We start from the raw sequence: 19,615 nt of genomic DNA on the forward strand, positions 1-19,615 counted from the left end.
CGGATGGAGGAGAGGGAGAGAGGGAGGGAGAGAGGGAGAGAGAGAGGGAGAGGGAGAGTCAGGGCCTGCACTCTTCCGCACGCAGTCACTGCGCATCATTTGCCCTGCACGCCGACCAGAAGATTCTGCCCCCAACAGGCGCTATGGATTTCTCCTCAACTCCCCTCAGGTGCTTGTCACACTGTGAGCCAACCAGTCTCAGTGAACTCTGTCTTTCACACGAGGATTTCCAATCTCCATTCTCAAAGAACCCGCTTCGGGATCTTCTCCCAAACAATGCTTTCTCTCAGACGCCTTTCGCAAAGGTCCACCTCCAAGGTTTCGAACTCTCCTTCGAATATCCCTCTCCCCTGGATCGTCACTTGCATTCAAGCTTCCGCCTATGCATGCTCTCTCAAATGCTCAGCTGTGCCAACAGAACACCACTGCTTCACTTACAAACTTTCAGCTGTCTCCTTGGATCTTCTGTCTTCTCACAAACTTATATTGCTTTCAATCTGCATCCTGCAGCTTTTGCCTTTAAGCTTGGAGCCTTTCTCTACTCCTCACTCTTAACTTCACTTAACAGGACCTCTTCCATCCAACTGAACTCACAGTGTGTGTGTGAGTAGCTGCCTCCCTCTCTGGATCCCACAGCACAGTTTTTTTCTACCTCGTTTTAACTTCCCTACATTACTACCCCTCCTTGATAACGCAGCTCTCCACTTAAAGGTTCATAAAACTCATTTCAAACAGAGGCATCTCAGGTTTCATCCTCTTAACCCACAAAATACAGAAATACAAATTAAACTCTATTTCCTAACAATTGAACATAGCTGGCCATGTGTGCAAGGGTGTGAGGTGGGTGCTAGGCTTCAGCAGTGCTAAGTATGTGAAGGTGAGATGAACTATGAATTTAGATACAAGTCTTGATTGATAGAAACTGTTAGTAGTTGAGAGATGGGGGTGTGGTGCATTGAGCAGTATGTAACCCTCGTGATGTAGATGGTGCAGTGTGGCATTTGAAAATGCATTCATGAACCCTAAAAGGTCATTAAATTTCTTTCATTACTACATCCACTCGGGGCTTACACTGCTGGCGTAAACCTACAAGGCTCTCGGCTCCAATTGCCTTCTGAGAGCTTGCCTGGCGGTCTTCCTGGCCTCCATTGATAGAGGAATTCTCTCCTACTGTTGACCTCCTGCACAAAGGTTTCCAAGTGTTGCAGGCTAATGCTAGCAGTCTAGCTCTGATGACCTGGATGCAGTGCTGTAATTTTTTTTCTATTCATTCATGGGATATGGGCATCACTGGCTAGGCCAGCATTTATAGCCCATCGCTAATTGCCCTTGAGAAGGTGGTGGTGAGCTGCCTTCTTGAACTGCTGCAGTCCATGTGGTGTAGGTACACCCACAGTGCTGTTAGGGAAGAGTTCCAAGATTTTGACCAATCAGCAGTGAAGGAACGGCAATATATTTCCAAGTCAGGATGGTGAGTGGCTTGGAGAGGAACTTGCAGGTGGTGGTGGTCTTGTCCTTCCAGATGGTAGTGGTCGTGGGTTTGGAAGGTGCTGTCTAAAGAAGCTTGGCGAGTTCCTGCACTGCATCTTGCAGATGGTACACATGTTGCCACTGTTCGTCAGTGGTAGAGGGAGTGAATGTTTGTGGATGGGGTGCCAATCAAGCAGGCTGCTTTGTCCTGGATGGTGTCGAACTTCTTGAGTGTTGTTGGAGCTGCACTCATCCAGGCAAGTAGAGAGTATTCCATCAAATTCAATGGCCTCACAAGAGTCATGCATTAGAGAACATTGGGGCATGCTCTCTGTCATGTTCCATTTCCATATCTTTCCAAGGTCATACCAGTTCCAACACCTGTTCTAGCCAAGATGCACCCCATTTTAAGAGGTGCAGGCTGGCTTTAAATAATGCAGGCTAGCTTGGACTCGTGCTAGTGTCTCATGATTTTGTGCCCCCTGTTCAGGCGTACAGCCACTCAACATCACGCTTAGTACTGGCTTGAAGTTACAATCATGATAAGGAGCAAGCTGCCTGCACTGGAAGAAATAGGTCCCAATCCCTGTACCCGTTTTCAGGCCTGATCCATTTTTCCCCCATTTGATTCTAAAAAACAAATAGCTCAGGATAAAATTTTCTTCGAAACAGGAATCCTTTGTAATCCCCCGATTAGACTTTTTAATGTAGACATGATACATGGAATTCAACAACTGAATAAACATTAGAAACAATATTAGTTAACTGTATAGACATGGAATAATCCTACCTCTGACCATTCCGACATCTCCCATTGTGGGCCGCAAGCTGGGTTTTTGCATGTTTTACGTTCTGATGGTCTGGAGAGATCAGCTGATTCACACATTTCATTGTACACTGAGCTGTCGAACCCTGCAGAGATAATCTTCCAGCAGCGGACTATCCGGAATTGGTGTCCTTCTCCACAGGTGCGTGAGCATTCACTCCAGCTACTCGTTTCCCACCTGCAAAAATTTATTTATTTAAAGGATAAATCAGTGCATGTTACTTGAACATTCTCTGTCTCCCCTATTCCAGATTAAAAAGGAGCCAGCCGAAAGAAAGAGTAGATGCAGTATTTAAGATCTTTAAGGGTATTAACAAGTTGAACCCTGAGTAACTTTGCCATGGTCTTAAGAGCACAAAGGGGGAACATGGGATGAAACTAAGAAAACAACATGAACCAGTCTATAAGCAAATGGTGAATATTTGGAATGCATTGCCCAGGAAGGCAATCAAGGCCATTGACATCAGTAGTTCTAAAGAAAGTTGGATAGGCATTGAGAGAAAATTAATTGGGGATATATGTTGTGAATTGTGTTTTGTTTTTGAATTCTGGGGTTGGCAGATGGATCAAAATGTTCCTAAACTTGGGCCTAATAGCCTTTTCCTGCCCTTATAATCTGCTATTTTCTTTCAAAACTGCAAATTTAATGCTGTTTTCACCAATCACGCACAGGCTATTTGTCAAAATTTGGCATGTACAGGCATACACATCTTCTGTTCTTGTTTGTATCCTTCTTTCCTTGGCAAGGCAAGCTGGCCTAAATAGTTTTATCCTATCAGGTGCACATTAACTGTGAGGTCCAATTTCTATTGATCCTTGGGCCTTTTGGTTCAAGCGCAGCTGCTTGCACAGCACTGAGTCTGGGCTGAAAAACAGACCCAGACAATTTCTGCCCCGTATCTCCATTTAGCAGTTTAATGTAGATCAAAAATTCACTACGTTCAGAACTGAAGAAGAAAATCTTATATAAAACCAGTCCTTGAAATACATTCATGAGTTACGTCAAAGGAGTTATACATCCCATTGCACTTACCCCAGTGCTAGCTCTTCAACTTTTAATCCAGCGCTAGCCAACTGATTTTCCGTGACCCCATTTTAACATTTGAAATTAATGTGATGCCAGAAGCCAGCAGAAATAAAACAGCAATAAAGCAATACAGTAATAATTATATACTGAATGTTAAAGTTCATGTAATATAGATCAACATGTAATACATCGTATAAATATGAGAATCTGTGTTTTTAAAGTACTTTGTAGGTTTCAGCCAAGCTCTCCATATTGCCTGGTGACAGAAGACTCAGTGAAATCCCTCTCTCCTTTCCCTTCACACTCAAACATCAGCCCCATTTCCCACAGTAATCAGGACCTCTCCTTTCCCCTCTTCCCCCCACACACAGTAATCAGCCCCTCTTCCACTGCCACCACCCACCTTTGATCCAGTTGCCAGTACCTGTGAAGCAGAGTTGGCAGTTAGAGGTAGGGAGCCTGCACAACTGGTAAACAGGAGCAGAAACACAGTGAAGTTTGAAACCTTCCTGGCTCAGCCATATGACCTCCCATTTTTTACTGCACTTCATCAGTCACTTAGTTACACTTGTCCGTCTCCTCCTGTGCCAAGTCAGCGCACAGGCATCCCAGGCCCGATTGGTACTTCCTAAGGTTAAAGGACATTCTCACAACATTTAAATGTTGTGAGGAATACTTAAGAAGTATTTAGATGAGCACTTGAAATGCCATAGCATACAGGGCTACGGGCCAAGTGCTGGGATTAGAATAGATGAGTGCTTGATGGCTGACATGGACATGATGGGCCGAAGGGCCTGTTTTTATGCTGTATTACTCTATGACGGGTGTTCTGGGCTCACCATCCACCCTTTTGCTGTTTGGTGGCATCAGTCCAGTGGGTCCAGGGCTGTCTCAGAGTCTCTCCTCTACACTTGCCATTGCTGCCTTGAAGGAGGGGAAGCTTGCGACCTCAACTGCCGGTTCTGCAATCCCATTGGGGGTTGTGACCCAATGTTTGGGAACCGCTATTCTAATCTCATTTCTGTGTTTTTATAGGCTTCATTTTGAAATCCTTATTCAATTCCCTTTAAATGATATTATAGTCTCTGCTTCAATAACCACTTGCACTAAAGCATTCCACAGGTTGAAGTTTATGGTCCCCTGCTGGCAGGATTGAAAGCTGGGGTGCTAATAAAATCCAGCAGGTGACATTCCTGCAACCTGCCTGCCCACTCCCAACCTGTTTGGAATCTTACAGGAGGCGATGGTGTAGTGGTGTTGTCACTGGACTGGTAATCCAGAGACGCAGGGTAATGCTCTGGGGCCCCGGGTTTGAATCCTGCCATGGCAGATGGTGGAATTTGAATGCAATAAATATCTGGAATTAAAAGTCTGATGATGACCACTGTCGATTGTTGTAAAAACCCACCTGGTTCACTGCCCTTTAGGGAAGGAAATCTGACATTGTCACCTGGTCTGGCCTACATGTGACTCCAGACCCACAGCAATGTGGTTGACTCTTAAAAGTACTCTCTGAACAAGGGCAATAAGTGCTGGCTTAGCCAGTTACACCCACATCCCACGAATGAATAAAAACAGGAGGCAAGGGAGGTGCCAGATGGCATGCCCACCCTTGGGCCTACTGAGGTCCTTAAGTGGACAATTAAATGGTCAGTTAAGGGCCTCATCCTACGCCTGTTGTTATTTTATCTGCGGTGGGAGGGAGGCCCGGCAGCTTTCCACGGAGGGGGAGAAGGGGAAAGGGGAGGAGTTGAGGAAGGGGAGTGGTGGGGGACAGAGAAGAGTTGGGGGGGCGGAAGGGGGAGGGGAGTAGGGAAGCGGGGGGGAAGTAAGAGGAGAGATGGGGGGAAAAGGGGGAGGGAGACAGAGAGAGAGAGGGGGGGGGGGAGGTGGAGAGAGGAGTGCGAGAGTGGGTAGGGATGGTGGGCAGTCGGGCCCTGGATCAATCAGAGGCACCTACTCACAGCCCCCTGCAGGTCATACTTCCCTTTTTATTTTATTTCTTTCTTTTTTCTTTCCAACACTGAACTTAGTTTTATTTTACAAGAGACAGTTACGTTTGTAGAGAGCACAGGCTGGAGCAGGAGACAGTTACTTAGTTACTTCCCTTTTTAATCTCCCTCACAGCCTCTCAAATCAGGCCCACTGACCTGCCAGCTTGCTCCTGTCTCTACTCTGGACTTACCTCTTAGTCTGGATTCCTCTTTGTCAGGACAGGTTGTGGTCCCAGCATTGGCCACTCACCTGCCTGGTGCTGCTGGGACTACAGAGCTGCTAGTCATCCGACTGGCTGGCAGCTCCCCAAGACAGGACTTCGTCCCAAGATAGGGGTGGAAGCGTTGCCTTAAAGCAATTAATGCTGCTCCCAACATTACATTGATGCAGGGCAGCTGTCAGGACCGTGGGCAGGTGCACCGCTGACCTTTTAGCAGGGAGCAGGATATTGGGTGGGTGGGGGGGGCAGCCCCATTTTCCAGTAACTTTCCATATGGCATTTCATTTAATTTTCTGTTAGCAAACTTCAATATTATTCCCCTAATGTTTATATCCAAATCAGTTACAGAAATGGAAAGTAAAGCCAAAGAAATTCTAGAACAGATCCCTGATGTACAGCAACTACACAAATTCTATCAATGCAAAAAAAAAATTCATTTACTCTTTCCTTTCTGTTCCCTTGTTATCTATCTACCCATCTGTCACATTCCCTTAACACCATATGTGACTAATTTGGTTACAAATCAATATTTAATGCACTAGTGCTGTTTTAATAAACACCGGTTGGGAAAGGAAAATACAAAAAGAAAATCGATTACTTACCTTGGTTGACATTCTCTTCCTATACAAAACTCACGCACTGGCTCTGGCCGAGTCACAGAATCACAATATGAATCGTCAACTTCAATGCCATCATAACGAACACACAATGCATAAGAAGTGGATACTCCTGCATGCAGTGAAACAATTGTTTAAATGTTACATGTGGCAGCATTTCTCTTTTAATTCTATCCCATGGATAAGGGTAGAAAATATAATTTAGGTAGATGATCATAATATCAGCTCTGGTTATCTGGCTGTGAAATAATTCCAGTATTTTACAATCTGATTACAAGATATTTTTGATTCAAAATAGTGTTTTATTACTTCTCAGTGGAGACATAAACAAAACCCACCTTTCAAAGCTAACCATCAATGGATTCCAACAGCCTTTGTCAGTGCCCTGTTTCTCTATGTGGCTACTGACTGGAGATCCCAAATGCTCTCTGCTGCACTAGCAAATTTGCTTTCCCAACAACATCATAAATGTTAGTGCCTTTAATACAGTAAAATGTCCAAAGGTCCTCTCACATAAGAAATTAGAATACGCTTACTATTAGTGGGGGGGACAATCAAAGTCATTGCTGAAAAGACTTAGGCATAGATCTAGACTGACATTTCAGTGCAGCACTGAGAAGGTATTGCATTGTTGGAGAGGCCATCCTTTACTCAAGTTGAGGTGTCAGCTGAGAATATATTCATCAAGTTTGTAATGGGACTTAAATGCATAGCTTACTGACTCAGAAGAAAGAAAGAAGGTTGCCAACTGAGCTAAGAAGGCTTCATGAAGGATGATGCTGGTGACTTTGACCAGGGTGGTTTGGTACTTAGGCAGCATGGAAACTAAGACCCTGTCCGTCATCGGGGGAGGCGTAGTGGTATTGTCACTGGACTGGTAATCAAGTGACGCAGGGTAATGCTCTGGGGACCTGGGTTCGAATCCCACCATGGCAGACAGTGGAATTTGAATTCAATAAAAATGTGGAATTAAAATACCATTGCTGTAGAAACCCATCTGGCTCACTAATGTCCTTTAGGGAAAGCCACTCAGTTGTATCAACCCGCTAAAAAGCCAATAAAAAGGAATGAACCACCTGGCATCGACCTAGGCACTGGAAAGGACAGCGTTCCAGCCCTGTCGACCCTGCAAAGTCCTCCTTACTAACATCTGGGGGCTTGTGCCAAAGCTGGGAGACTGGTCAAGCAACAGTTCGATGTAGTCATACTCATGGAATCATACCTTGCAGATCATGTCCCACACACACCACCATCACCATCACCAGCACCAGCAGAGGTGGCGGCACAGTGGTATACAGTTGGGAGGGAATTGACCTCCACATGATATTAAGAAACGGCTGAAGGCACTGGATATTGCAAAGGCTATGGGCCCTGACAATATTCCGTCAATAGTACTTGTGCTCCAGATCTTGCTGCGCCCCTAGCCAAGCTGTTCCAATACAGCTACAACACTGGCATCTACCCGGCAATGTGGAAAAATTGCCCAGGTATGTCCTGTACACAAAAACCAGGTCAAATCCAACCCAGCCAATAACCGCTTCATCACTCTACTCTCCATCATCAGTAAAGCAATGGAAGGGGTCATCAACAGTGCTAACAAGCGGCACTTGCTTAGCAATAACTTGCTCACTAACGCTTAATTTGGGTTCCGCCAGGGTCACTCAGCTCCTGGCCTCACAGACTTGGTTCAAATTTGGACAGAAGAGCTAAACTCCAGAGGCAAGGTGAGAGTGGCTGCCCTTGATATCAAGGCCACATTTGACTGAGTATGGCATCGAGAAGCCCCAGCAAGATGTGAGTCAATGGGAATCAGGGGGATAACTCCACTGTTTGGAGACATACCAAGCACAAAGGAAGATGGTTGTGGTTGTTGGAGGTCAACCATCTCAGTTCAAGGACATCACTGCAGGAGTTCCTCAAGCTAGTGTCCTAGGCCCAACGATCTTCAGCTGTTTCAATGACCTTCCTTCCATCATAAGGTCAGAGTGGGGATGTTAGCTGATAATTGCACAATGTTCAGCACCATTCGCGGCTCCTCAGATACTGAAGCACTCCATGTCCAAATGCAGCAAGATCTGGACAATATCCAGGCTTGGCTGATAAGTGAAAAGTAATATGCATGTCACACAAGTGCCAGGCAATGGCCATCTCCAACAAGGAGAGAATCTAACCATTGCCCCATGACATTCAATGGCATTACCATTGCTGATTCCCCCACTAACAACATCCTGGGAGTTACCATTGACCAGAAACTGAACTGAACTAGCCACATAAATACTGTGGCTACAAGAGCAGGTCAGAGGCTAGGAATCATGCGACGAGTAACTCAGGTCCTGACTCCCCAAAGCCAGCCCACCATCTACAAAGCACAAGTCAGGAGTGTGATGGAATACTCCCCACTTGCCTGGATGAGTGCAGCTCCAACAACACTCAGTAAGCTTGACACCGTCCAGGACAAAGCAGCCCACTTGTTTGTCACCCCTTCAACAAACGTTCACTCCCTCCACCGCTGATGCACAGTGGCAGCAAAGTGTACCATCTACAGGGTGCATTGCAGAAACTAACCAAGGCTCCAGAGGCAGCACCTTCAAAACCCACAACCGCTACCATCTAGAAGGACAAGGGCAGCAGATACATGGAAACACCATCACCTGGAAGTTCCCTTCCAAGCCACTCACCATCCTGATTGGGAAATATATCGCTGTTTCTTCACTGTTGCTGGGTCAAAATCATGGAACTCCCTCCCTAACACCACAGGGAATGCAGCGGTTCAAGAAGGCTACTCACCACCACTTTCTCAAGGGCAATTAGGGATGGGCAATAAATGCTGGCCTTGCCAGCGACACCCACATCCCATAAATGAATATAAACATTTGTACACATGGCTTTCGAGAATAGGAAGATGGGTAAAGTTGACAGCATGAGGATGACAATATTTCAGGTGAATTGGAGTCTGTGTAGGATGCAGCTCACAAACAGTGAGAAACACATTGGAAGAGTTGAGCCTAGAGCTAAATGAAGCATGAATTGTTTTTTTTAAATTCACTCAAGGGATGTGGGCTTCGCTGGCTGGGCTGCTCCTAATACAATTATATCCTTTAAGGAGACCAAAACTGTACACAGTACATCAGATGCAGTCTCACCAAGGCCCTGTTCAGCTGTAGCAACACTTCCCTACTTTTATACTTGATTTCCCTTGCAACAAACACCAGCATTCCATTTGCCTTCCTAAATACTTGCTGTACCAGCACACCAACTTTGGCGATTCATGTACCAGGACTCCCAGATGCTTCCGTAATGTGAAGTTCTGCAGTCTCTCTCCATTTAATTAATATACTGCTTTTCTATTCTTCCTGCCAAAGTGGACAAGTTCACATTTTATTCCAATTGCCAAATGTTAGCCCACACACTCAATCTATCTAAATCCCTTTTTCCCTCTTTATGTCCTCTAGGCAACTTACTTTCCTACCTATCTTTGTGTTATCAGGAAATTTAGCTACCATACTTCAGCCCTTTCATCTAAGTTATTGATATAGGTTGTAAATAGTTGAGGCCCAGCAGAGATTCCTGTGGCACTCTACTAGTAACAGCCTGTCAAAACAGAAGTGATCCATTTATCCCTACTCTCTGCTCCTTGCTAGCTAACCAATCCACTATCTATGTTAATATGTTACCCCCTACACCATGTGATCTGGTACCTTGTCCAACACCTTTTGAAAATCAAAACACATCACATCCACAGGTTCCCCTTTATCCACCTTGCTTGTTACTTCCTCAAAGAGCTCAAATAAATTTGTCAAACATAATATCTATTTCCATGTAGCCCATTTGGTGCAGGTACTTCCACATTGCTGTGAGGGCGGAAGCTCCAGGATTTGATCCAGTGACAATGAAAGGATGGCAATATTTCCAAGTCAGGATGGTGAGTGGCTTGGAGGGGATCTTACTGGTGGTGGTGTTCCCATGCATATGCTGCCCTCGTCCTTCTAGGTGGTAGAGATCACGTGTTTGGAAGGTGCTGTTGAAGCAGTCCTGGTAAGTTGCTGCAGAGCATCTGTAGATGGCACACACTGTTGCCACTGTGTGACAGTGATGTGGGGAATTAATATTTAAAGTGGTGGATGGGATGAAGCTGGTTGCTTTAGCTTGGATGATGTCAAGCTGTGTGTGTGTCATTATGGCTACACTCATCCACGCAAGTGGTAAGTATTCCAGAACACTTCTGACTTGTGCCTTGTAGATGGAGGACAGGCTTTGGGGAGTCAGGAGATGAATTCCCAGCCTCTGACCTGCTCTTGTAGCCACAGTATTCATATGGCTGGTCCAGTTCAGTTTCTGGCCAATGGTGACCCTCAGGATGTTGATGTTGGGGAATGCAGCAATGGTAATACCATTGAAGATCATGGGTAGATGGTTAGATTCTTTCTTATTAGAGATAGTCACCTATTTGTCTGGCACTTGCGTGGCATAGATGTTGCTTGCCACTGATCAGCCAAAGCCTGAATCTTGTCCAGAATGCTTCACTATCTGAGTTTTGAATGTTACTGAACACTTAACGAACATTCCCACTTCTGACCTTAAGATGGAGGGAAGGTCATTGATGAAGCAGCTGAAAATGATTGGGCCTTGGATACTACCCTGAGGAGCTCCTGCAGTGATGTCCTGGGACTCCGATGATTGGCCTCCAAAAACTACAACCATCTTCCTTTGTGCTAGTTATGGCTCCAATCAGTGGAGAGTTTTCCATGAATCCCATTAACTTCAATTTTGCTAGGGCTCCTTGGTGCCACACTCAGTCAAATGTTCCCTTGATGTCAAGAGCAGTTACTCTCACCTCACCTCTGGAATGCAGCTCTTTTGTCTGTTTGGACCATAGCTGTAATAAGGTCTGAGGCCCAGACGGAACCCAAACTGAGCAACGGTGAGTAGGTTATTGCTGAGTAACAACCACTTGATAACACTGTTGACGACACCTTCCATCACTTCACTGATCATTGAGAGGAGACTGATGGGACGGTAATTGGACGGTTTGGATTTGCCTTGCTTTGGTGTGTGCAGGGCAGAGCTGGGCAATTTCATTTTGCTGGGTACATGCCAGTGTTGTAGCTGTACGTGAACAGCTTGGGTTAGGGTTGCAGCTAGTTTTGGAGTACAAGTCTTCAGTACTACTGCCAGGATGTCGTCAGGGCGCATAGCCTTTGCTGTATCCAGTGCTTTCAGCTGTTTCTTGATATCCAAAAATTTAAGTGAATCATATTTTCTGAAGTCTGGAGTCTGTGATGCTGGGGACCTCAGGAGCCAAGATGAATCATCTAGCCAACAGTTCTGACTGAAGATGATTGCAAATGCTTCAGCCTCATCTTTTGCATTGATATACAGAACTCCTCCATCAGTGGGATGGGCATAATTATAGAGCCACCTCCTCTGCTTAGTTGTTTAATTGTCCACTACCATTTGTTACGACCAGGATGGGAGGCGTACGTGAATTATCAAGTCCCACTACTCTGTAGGCCATATCGTTAATTTAAATGTTTAATTTTCTCACCAAAATGGCCAATTGTGTACCTATACCTCTAGTACCCAGAAGAAAAGTGACTCTGACCAGGTTTTTTCCAAAAACTCAATGATTACAGAATCACACAGTGCAGAAGAGGCCCTTCGGCCCATCAAGTCTTCACCGACATGCGAGAAACACCTGACCTACCTACCTAATCCCATTTACCAGCACTTGGCCCATAGCCTTGAATGTTATGACGTGTCAAGTTCTCATCCAGGTACTTTTTAAAGGATGTGAGGCAACCCGCCTCCACCACCCTCCCAGGTAGCGCATTCCAGACCATCACCATCCTCTGGGTAAAAAGGTTTTTCCTCACATCACCCCTAAACTTCCTGCCCCTCATCTTGAATTTGTGTCCCCTTGTGACTGACCCTTACTAAGGGGAACAGCTGCTCCCTATCCACTCTGTCCATGCCCCTCATAATCTTGTACACCTCGATCAGGTCACCCCTCAGTCTTCTCTGCTCCAACGAAATGTCTATCCAACCTCTCTTCATAACTTAAAATGTTTCATCCCAGGCAACATCCTGGTGAATCTCCTCTGCACCCCCCTCCAGTGCAATCACATTCTTCCTATAATGTGGCGACCAGAACTTAACACAGTACTCCAGCTGTGGCCTCACCAATGTTCTATACAACTCCAACATGATCTCCCTACTTTTGTCATCTATGCCTTGATTGAAAAAGGCAAGTGTCCCATATGCCTTTTTCACCACCCCACTAACATGCCCCTCTGCCTTCAGAGATCTCTGGACACACACGCCAAGGTCCCTTTGTTCCTCAGAACTTCCTAGTGTCATGCAGTTCATTGAATACTTCCTTGACAAATTACTCCTTCCAAAGTGTATCACCTCACACTTTTCAGGGTTAAATTCCATTTGCCACTTATCTGCCCATTTGACCATCCCATTTATATCTTCCTGTAATTCATTTTAAAACAAGTACTGGCTAACACACAATTGCAAATGAGAAGTATAAACTATTTATTTCTCCCTCCCGACTCTATACAACTTTGCTGCCACCTCTGGGAAGGTGATTGTGGAGCCTGGGGCATTGACTGTAAGGTATGATTCGATGAGTATGATTATATTAGGCAGTTGCTTGATTAATCTGTGGGACGGCTCTCCCAATTTTGGCACAAGTTTCCAGATATTAGTGAGAAGGACTTTGCAGGGTGTGCTTTTGTTGTTGCCAGTGCCTAAGTTGATGCTGAGAGATCCATCTATTTTTATTCTATTGACTTTTCTGTAGCAGTTTGATACAGCTGAGTGGCTTACTATAATAAAGGCAAAATACTGCGGATGCTGGAAATCTGAAACAAAAACAAAAAATGCTGGAAAAACTCAGGTCTGACAGCATCTGTGGAGTGAAAGACAGAGTTAATGTTTTGAGTCCGTATGACTCTTCTTCAGAGCGGCTTACTAGGTCATTTCAGAGGGCAGTTAAGTGTCATTCACAATGCAATGGGATGGAGTCACATGTAGGCCCGACCAAGAAGGGAAGGCAGATTTCCTCCCCTCAAAGGGTATTAGTAACCAAATGGGTTTTTATGACTCTGGTAGTTTCATAATCATTATTAATGAAACTTGCTTTTCATTCTAGATTTATTAATGAATTGAATGTAAACTCCCCCAGCTGCCATGGTGGGATTTGAATTAGTTTCTGGAGCATTAGTCCAAGCCTCTGGGATTACTATCCAGTAATATTACCACTTTGCTACTGTCCCCCTAGTTAATCTACACTTGTTCAATTGACTATCCTCATCCTAGTCCTCATCATTCTCCTCCAAGAATGCAGAGCGGTCATGACCTTTCTCCTCTTGCAATTCCAGTCATCTCTGCAACACAACTGAGCAAGGCACAACACACCACTACCACTCCAGACATCCTTGTTAGTGCATACTAAAGGGGACCCGCTGCAGATCTATCCAGACGCCTGAATCGCATCTTCAGCAAGTTAATGGCTTACATAAGAAATAGTCACAAGAGTAGACCTTATGTCCCGTTGGGCCTGCTCCCCCATTCAATAGAGTCATGGCTGATCTTCGGCTTCAATTCCACTTTCTCGCTTGCTCCCCATATTTCTTGGTTCCCTGAGACACCAAAAATTTTTCTTAGCCGTAAACATATTCAAAGGCAGAACATCCACAACCCTCTGGGGTAGAGAATTCCAAAAATTCACAGCCCTTTGAGTGAAGAAATTTCTCCTCACCTCAGCCCTAAATGGTCGTCCCCCTTATCCTGAAACTCTGTCCCCGTGGCTTGTTCTATGATCACTCTTGCATTCATCTGGCTCCAGTTCTATCTTTATTTAGGAGTTTAGAAGAGTAAGGAGGTGACTCGTTCGAACTCTTTAGAATCCTGAGGGGTCTTGACAGGATAGATATGGAGAGGATGTTTCCTCTTGTGGGAGAATCTAGAACTAAGGGCTATGGTTTAAAAATAAGAGGTCGCTCATTTAAGACAGAGATGAGGAGGAATTTTTTCTCTCAGAGGGTCATGTCTTTGGAACTCTCTTCCTCAAAAGGCAGTGGAAGCAAGTTCTTTGAAAATTTTTAAAGCAGAGCTAGATAGATTCTTGATTAACAAGGGGATGAAAGATTATTGGGCAGGTTACAATCAGATCAGCCATGATCTTATTGAATGGCGCAGCAGGCTTGAAGGGTTGAATGGCCTACTCCTGCTTCAAGTTCATATCTATTCTGTATCAGTGGTAGGACTCCTTCATAGATGTCATCAGCCACAGCCTTAGCAAGTAGCTCATCTCCTAGTACCTCCAGAGTCAGTGGATGGCTGCTAAGATTTGTAGGGGATATGACTGGCACATTATGAAAGCTGATGGCAACTTCCAGGATATCTAGCACAGGCATGCATGAAAACCTTCCAGCGATCACATACAAGCTTAACATACATGGAGTGGAAAGCCTTTCAATTGACGAATATTGCTGGTTGATACAAGATTGCCTTGATTGTCATATATGCGCAGTCTACGATTCCCTGTCCCTGTAGGAACTTGGCCACTGCAGCACATATATGAGCACTCTGGTTCTGACTGGCCTCATCAGGAACAAAATGACCATGATTGGGGCCCCAGGCAAACATCGCATCAGTCACCTGGTGCAACATATTGTTAAATATTGCAGATGTCACCAGTGCACCCGTGGAAAGAACTGGAGATGAAAAAATTCAGGGCTGGGGCGACCATGACAACTACTAGAAATTCATTCCTGCCTGGCCAATTTGTTCCAGGAGGCAGCAATCACCTATGCAAGTCTGATTCCTGAGGCATTGTTGCTCAGTCATGTCGAGAAAGTTGATTCTCTACCTGTATACCCTGGTTGGGAGTATCATCTCTGAACTGGAACTCTGTTCATCCCCTCTACCCTGTAGATCAACAAGTGGCTGAGGAGAAGGCAGCTGCTGCTGCTCCTGGTACTGTCAGTGTTGCTTCTTCTGTTCCTCATCAGATGTCCAATGTAAATTTGCATAAGCTGCTCTCATGCTGCAGGGAAGTACAGTTCAAGGTAGGAAAGGTTCAAAACAGCAGAATTGATTTCCGGAGCATTGGACATCACCTCCAAACCTGAGAAGGCACACTGACGGAACAAGTACTTTGAGCAAAAGCCTTTCACCTAGACAGGGAAGTAGCTGTCCTGTTTCAGTACTTAAAGGCTTTCCAGTCTATCAATCTCAGAGCCATCAATTCCTGCTGTGCTCTCACCTTGTTGACCCTGGCATAATATGTGTGGCTTCCAGTACACACAAAAGCACCACACTGCGGGCCCGACTGACAATCTTAAATTGGTCGTCAGCATAATTTTTAGCACACTGAGGATTATTTAGCAAATGTTGTCCAATCGTGGAATTACATCTAATGTTGGACACTGGGTTTAGAGTTTTGCAAGCACGGACTGGTCGGGTACGGTCTATACCTTGCCCGTTGTGAACAGCGGAAAGGACATGCTGTTTGATATGACAGTCAGTCTCTGGGACGTGCGGCCTACATACCCAGCATCACACTGGTATTGAAATTCATATACCACATTATTCATTTGTGCGATAGGCAGAATGTCTTCTTGGCTTGATGGCAGTATCCCTTTAATGGCGAATACCACTCGTGTCGCTACTCAAATCATACATAGTGTCCAATATTAGATGCGGTTCTGCGATTGGACAACATTTGCTAAATAATCTTCAGTGTGCCAAAAATTATGCTGACAACCAATTTAAGATTGTCAGTCGAAGCTACATATATTAATACATAGGGCCCTGTTCTTTAAAGACAGAAAGAACATATACACACATTGTGCCTGTTTAAGCTAAACAAAATAAGTGATAGCCATTTGCTGTTTCATTCCTCAGGGCAATGCCTCGACCAATCAGGGTCAAACTGCCTGGTTTAAATTTCAAACAATGCTTGACAGTTAACCGTCAGTCATTGTTAACCAGTGCATTCTCCATGGCAACGTCTCTACCAATCAGAGTCCACTTGCCAATCAATCAGCACTTTCTTCTCATACACTATAAAATTGTTGCTTCCCCTGACATTGGTATTCTTGCGCTTGTCCTGATGGGTGCAAGATGAAAAGCTTTGACAAATTGTCTTTTATCAGGGACACTATCATCGATTGTCGAAAAACTCCCATCTGGTTCACTAATGTCCTTTGGGGAAGGAAATCTGCCATCCTTACCTGGTCTGGCCTATATGTGACTCCAGACCCACAGCAATGTGGTTGACTCTTAACTGCCCTCTGAAATAGCCAAGCAAGCCACTCAGTTCAAGGGCAATTAGGGATGGGCAACAAATACTGGTCTTGCCAGCAACACCCACATCCCACAAAAGAAAAAACTGACCCGCCATTCCCATTGGGGTTTCTCGCACACTGCCAAACACACACCAATTAAATGCTGAAGTGAACGGGATCATTTAGGTTTCCAATATGCTGGCAGCTTTTGGTGTCTAAATCCCCAACACGGGTTGGCACCTGCTACTCCCCCACCTTGCAGGTTAAAATTTTGCCACAGTAATTCTGACTAACTGGTCAGCCAGCTCCAAACAGTGAGCTATTTCTTGTGATCACATCTCCCTGAAGACAATTTAGCCAGCACTCAATTTTATTCAGAAGAACGTAAGAAATAAGTGTAGAAGTAGGCCATTCAAGGCTGCTCCACCGTTTCATCCTTGCTAATTGTCCCTCAATTTGAGGATGATGTCTACTCGGGGAGTTTCTGCTGTGGGAATTCATGTGACATTGCTGGCCAATTTTCAATCTGCAGATCTTTGGACAATTAGGACAGGACATCCCAAAAGGTGGTGGGATCCGGTTTGCAGGGTTTGCTTCCTTTGCTTTTCTTCTCTGCCAGCGTCCTGTCTCACCAAGGAGTTGGGACTCAGAACAGCAACAACTTGGCCATCAAGCTGCATCATATTTTGAGGGGTTGAAGCAAGCTCATTCCAGTTATAAAGGTCAATGCTGACATGCTTCAGGGAGAACGTCAGAGTGTCTTTGAAGCACTTTCTTTGCCCTTCCCTGGAATATTGACCATTTGAGGGTTAAGGAAACACAACTTGATAGAGATGATTTTCAGCCATGTGGACACAGTGACCAGTCCACTAAAGTTGATTTCACAGGAGTTTTGCTCATGGCCCTGGCTTCAAGAAGGACACCAATGTGTGTTCAAGGTCATCCCATTGAATCTGGAGAATGCAGCAGAGTTGGATGCAGATGGGATTTTTCTTATTTTTATATTGTTTCTATTTTTCCTTCCAAAGTTGGTAAATTCACACTTCCCCATATTATAATTGATCTGCCATGTTCTTACCCACTCAATATACCAGTTTATATCCCTTTGCAGCCTCTTTGTATCATCCTCACAGCTTACTTTCCCACCTAGTCTTGTACTGTCTGCTAACTTTGATACATTACATTTTGTCCCTTCATATAATCCATTGAGATAAATTGTAAATAGCTGAGGCTCAATCACTGACCCTGTGGTTTCCATTAAGTACAGGCTGTCAACTCTAATATGACCTGTTTATTCCTACTGTTTGTAGTCTGTCCATTAACCAATCCTCATTCCATGCTAACATATTGTGATCGATCCCACGAGCCCTAATTTTTGGTACTAGCCTCTTGTATTTTATCTTGTCAAATGCTTTTTGAAAATCCAAATGTATTACATCCACTGGTTCCCTTCTTATCTAGCCAGCTATTTAGATCCTTGAAAATCTCTAATATATTTCCCTTTCAAGGTTCATTTTGACTCTGCCTGGTCATATTATGATTTCCTGGTCATATTATGATTTTCCAAGTGCCCTGTTACCAACTCCCAAGTAATAGATTCTACCAATTCCCCAACTACTGTCAGGCAAACTAGCCTATTCATATTTCCCTCCTTTCTTGAATAGGTAGATTACATTTTCTACCTTCTAATCCATATGTGTTTTCAACATTTTTATGCATGCACATGATCATCCCAGCAAAGTAGGATGGATATTTTATTGATCTTGACAAACGTTCTCTTGATCTTGAACTCCAACAGTTATTGGGAAGTGAAGGGTGCACTTAAACATCAAGGAGGAGCTAATTAACTCACTTTCTTTTGGTACTCAATGAAGTAACGTTTCTCCATTTGTTCTACCATTTTATTGTGCATAATTACAAGAAACACATTTGTTGGGCACCAGCATCAGTCAGGTAGAAACCATGAAACCCTTTACAAGTACCAATGATCTGACCCTGCTATAAATACATTAATGAGAAGTTACATTCTACACTTATCATGAGGTGATATAGTTTTATGAGCTAAAGACAGTGTGCGATCAATTACGCTGGATACCTAACTGCATGAAAAGCCTGACTGAAAAAATTTGTAGATCCTTTACATATAAATGTAAATTACTCAGAAATGACATGCCTTCTCATTACAAATATGATGTTCTTCAGAGAATCCAATATTACAATGATCATTTATACAAAGGATTGACTGATCTTACCACACAGATATTATCACTCTGAGATGGAAATGTCTTTCCATTCTGAACTGAGTGGAGAGTTAGCAGGCTGTTCCAACTACTCAGGTAGCAGGAAGGGGTGCAATTTGATAGGTTATGTTTCACTTAAATGTCTGCATAATCCAAGACTTTTTAGGTTTCAAAGAAAAAACGCTTGCAATTAACAACACTTTTCAAAACCTCAATGTTCCAAAGGATTCACAGCTGGAAATTGCCTTAGGAACTCTTCCAATTAACTCCCATAATTTAGGCAGAAATCCCATTTAGGTATCTATTGGAAGTTGCTTCTGGCCCATCAGGAAAAACCCCAGAGAAAAGTCCCAATTTAGTACACAAGTCTCTGGAATGGGGTTTGAGCCCACAACGTTCTGACTGAGTTGAGACAGCTATCCACTAAGCTAAGACAGAAACCAAGTAGCAAAATGTTACAACATGATGGGGTTAAGGGGTGTGACAGACATGTTTCCTTTTCTGGAGTAGTCTATTTTGTACCCCAATAGTCAACCACTGTGCTTGAAGTTTTGGAAGGCGCTTAGCTAGGAGGTAGTGGGGTTGGTTGGGGCTGTGTCAAAATCCTGGAGCTCCCTCCCTACACCACATGGATTGCAGCGGTTCAAGAAGGCAGCTCACTACCACCTTCTCAAGGGAAATCAGGGATGGGCAATAAATGCTGGCCCAGCCAGCGAAGCCCAGATCCCGTGAATGAATTAAAAAAAAACTAACATGTAAACGACTACCCTTCAGTCTTGTCTCTATGCCAGCAGGGGTTTCTTGTAAACCAGTCCTGGAAACCAATGGGCTTGCTCGCTTAAAGACACGCTTATCTAGGTATACCACTGTGACCTTTAATCACATTTGTAAGTTGCAGTTCCATGATATGAATACATAA

General features: G+C 44.4%; 1 protein-coding gene across 1 annotated transcript in view; it reads right to left on the reverse strand.

Moving 5' to 3' along the window:
- The window catches only part of ttc16 (tetratricopeptide repeat domain 16), a 135,474-nt gene that overhangs the window by 30,682 nt on the left and 85,177 nt on the right, over window positions 1-19,615 (reverse strand). Inside the window, exons 13-14 of the mRNA XM_078550257.1 lie at window positions 6,141-6,267; window positions 2,261-2,474 (exon numbers count right to left, since the gene is read on the reverse strand). Coding sequence (XP_078406383.1) covers window positions 2,261-2,474; window positions 6,141-6,267 — 341 coding nt within the window. The remainder of the gene's footprint in view (window positions 1-2,260; window positions 2,475-6,140; window positions 6,268-19,615) is intronic.

The sequence above is a fragment of the Cetorhinus maximus genome, chromosome 10 (assembly GCF_964194155.1).
Source record: "Cetorhinus maximus chromosome 10, sCetMax3.hap1.1, whole genome shotgun sequence".
Lineage (NCBI taxonomy): Eukaryota > Metazoa > Chordata > Chondrichthyes > Lamniformes > Cetorhinidae > Cetorhinus > Cetorhinus maximus.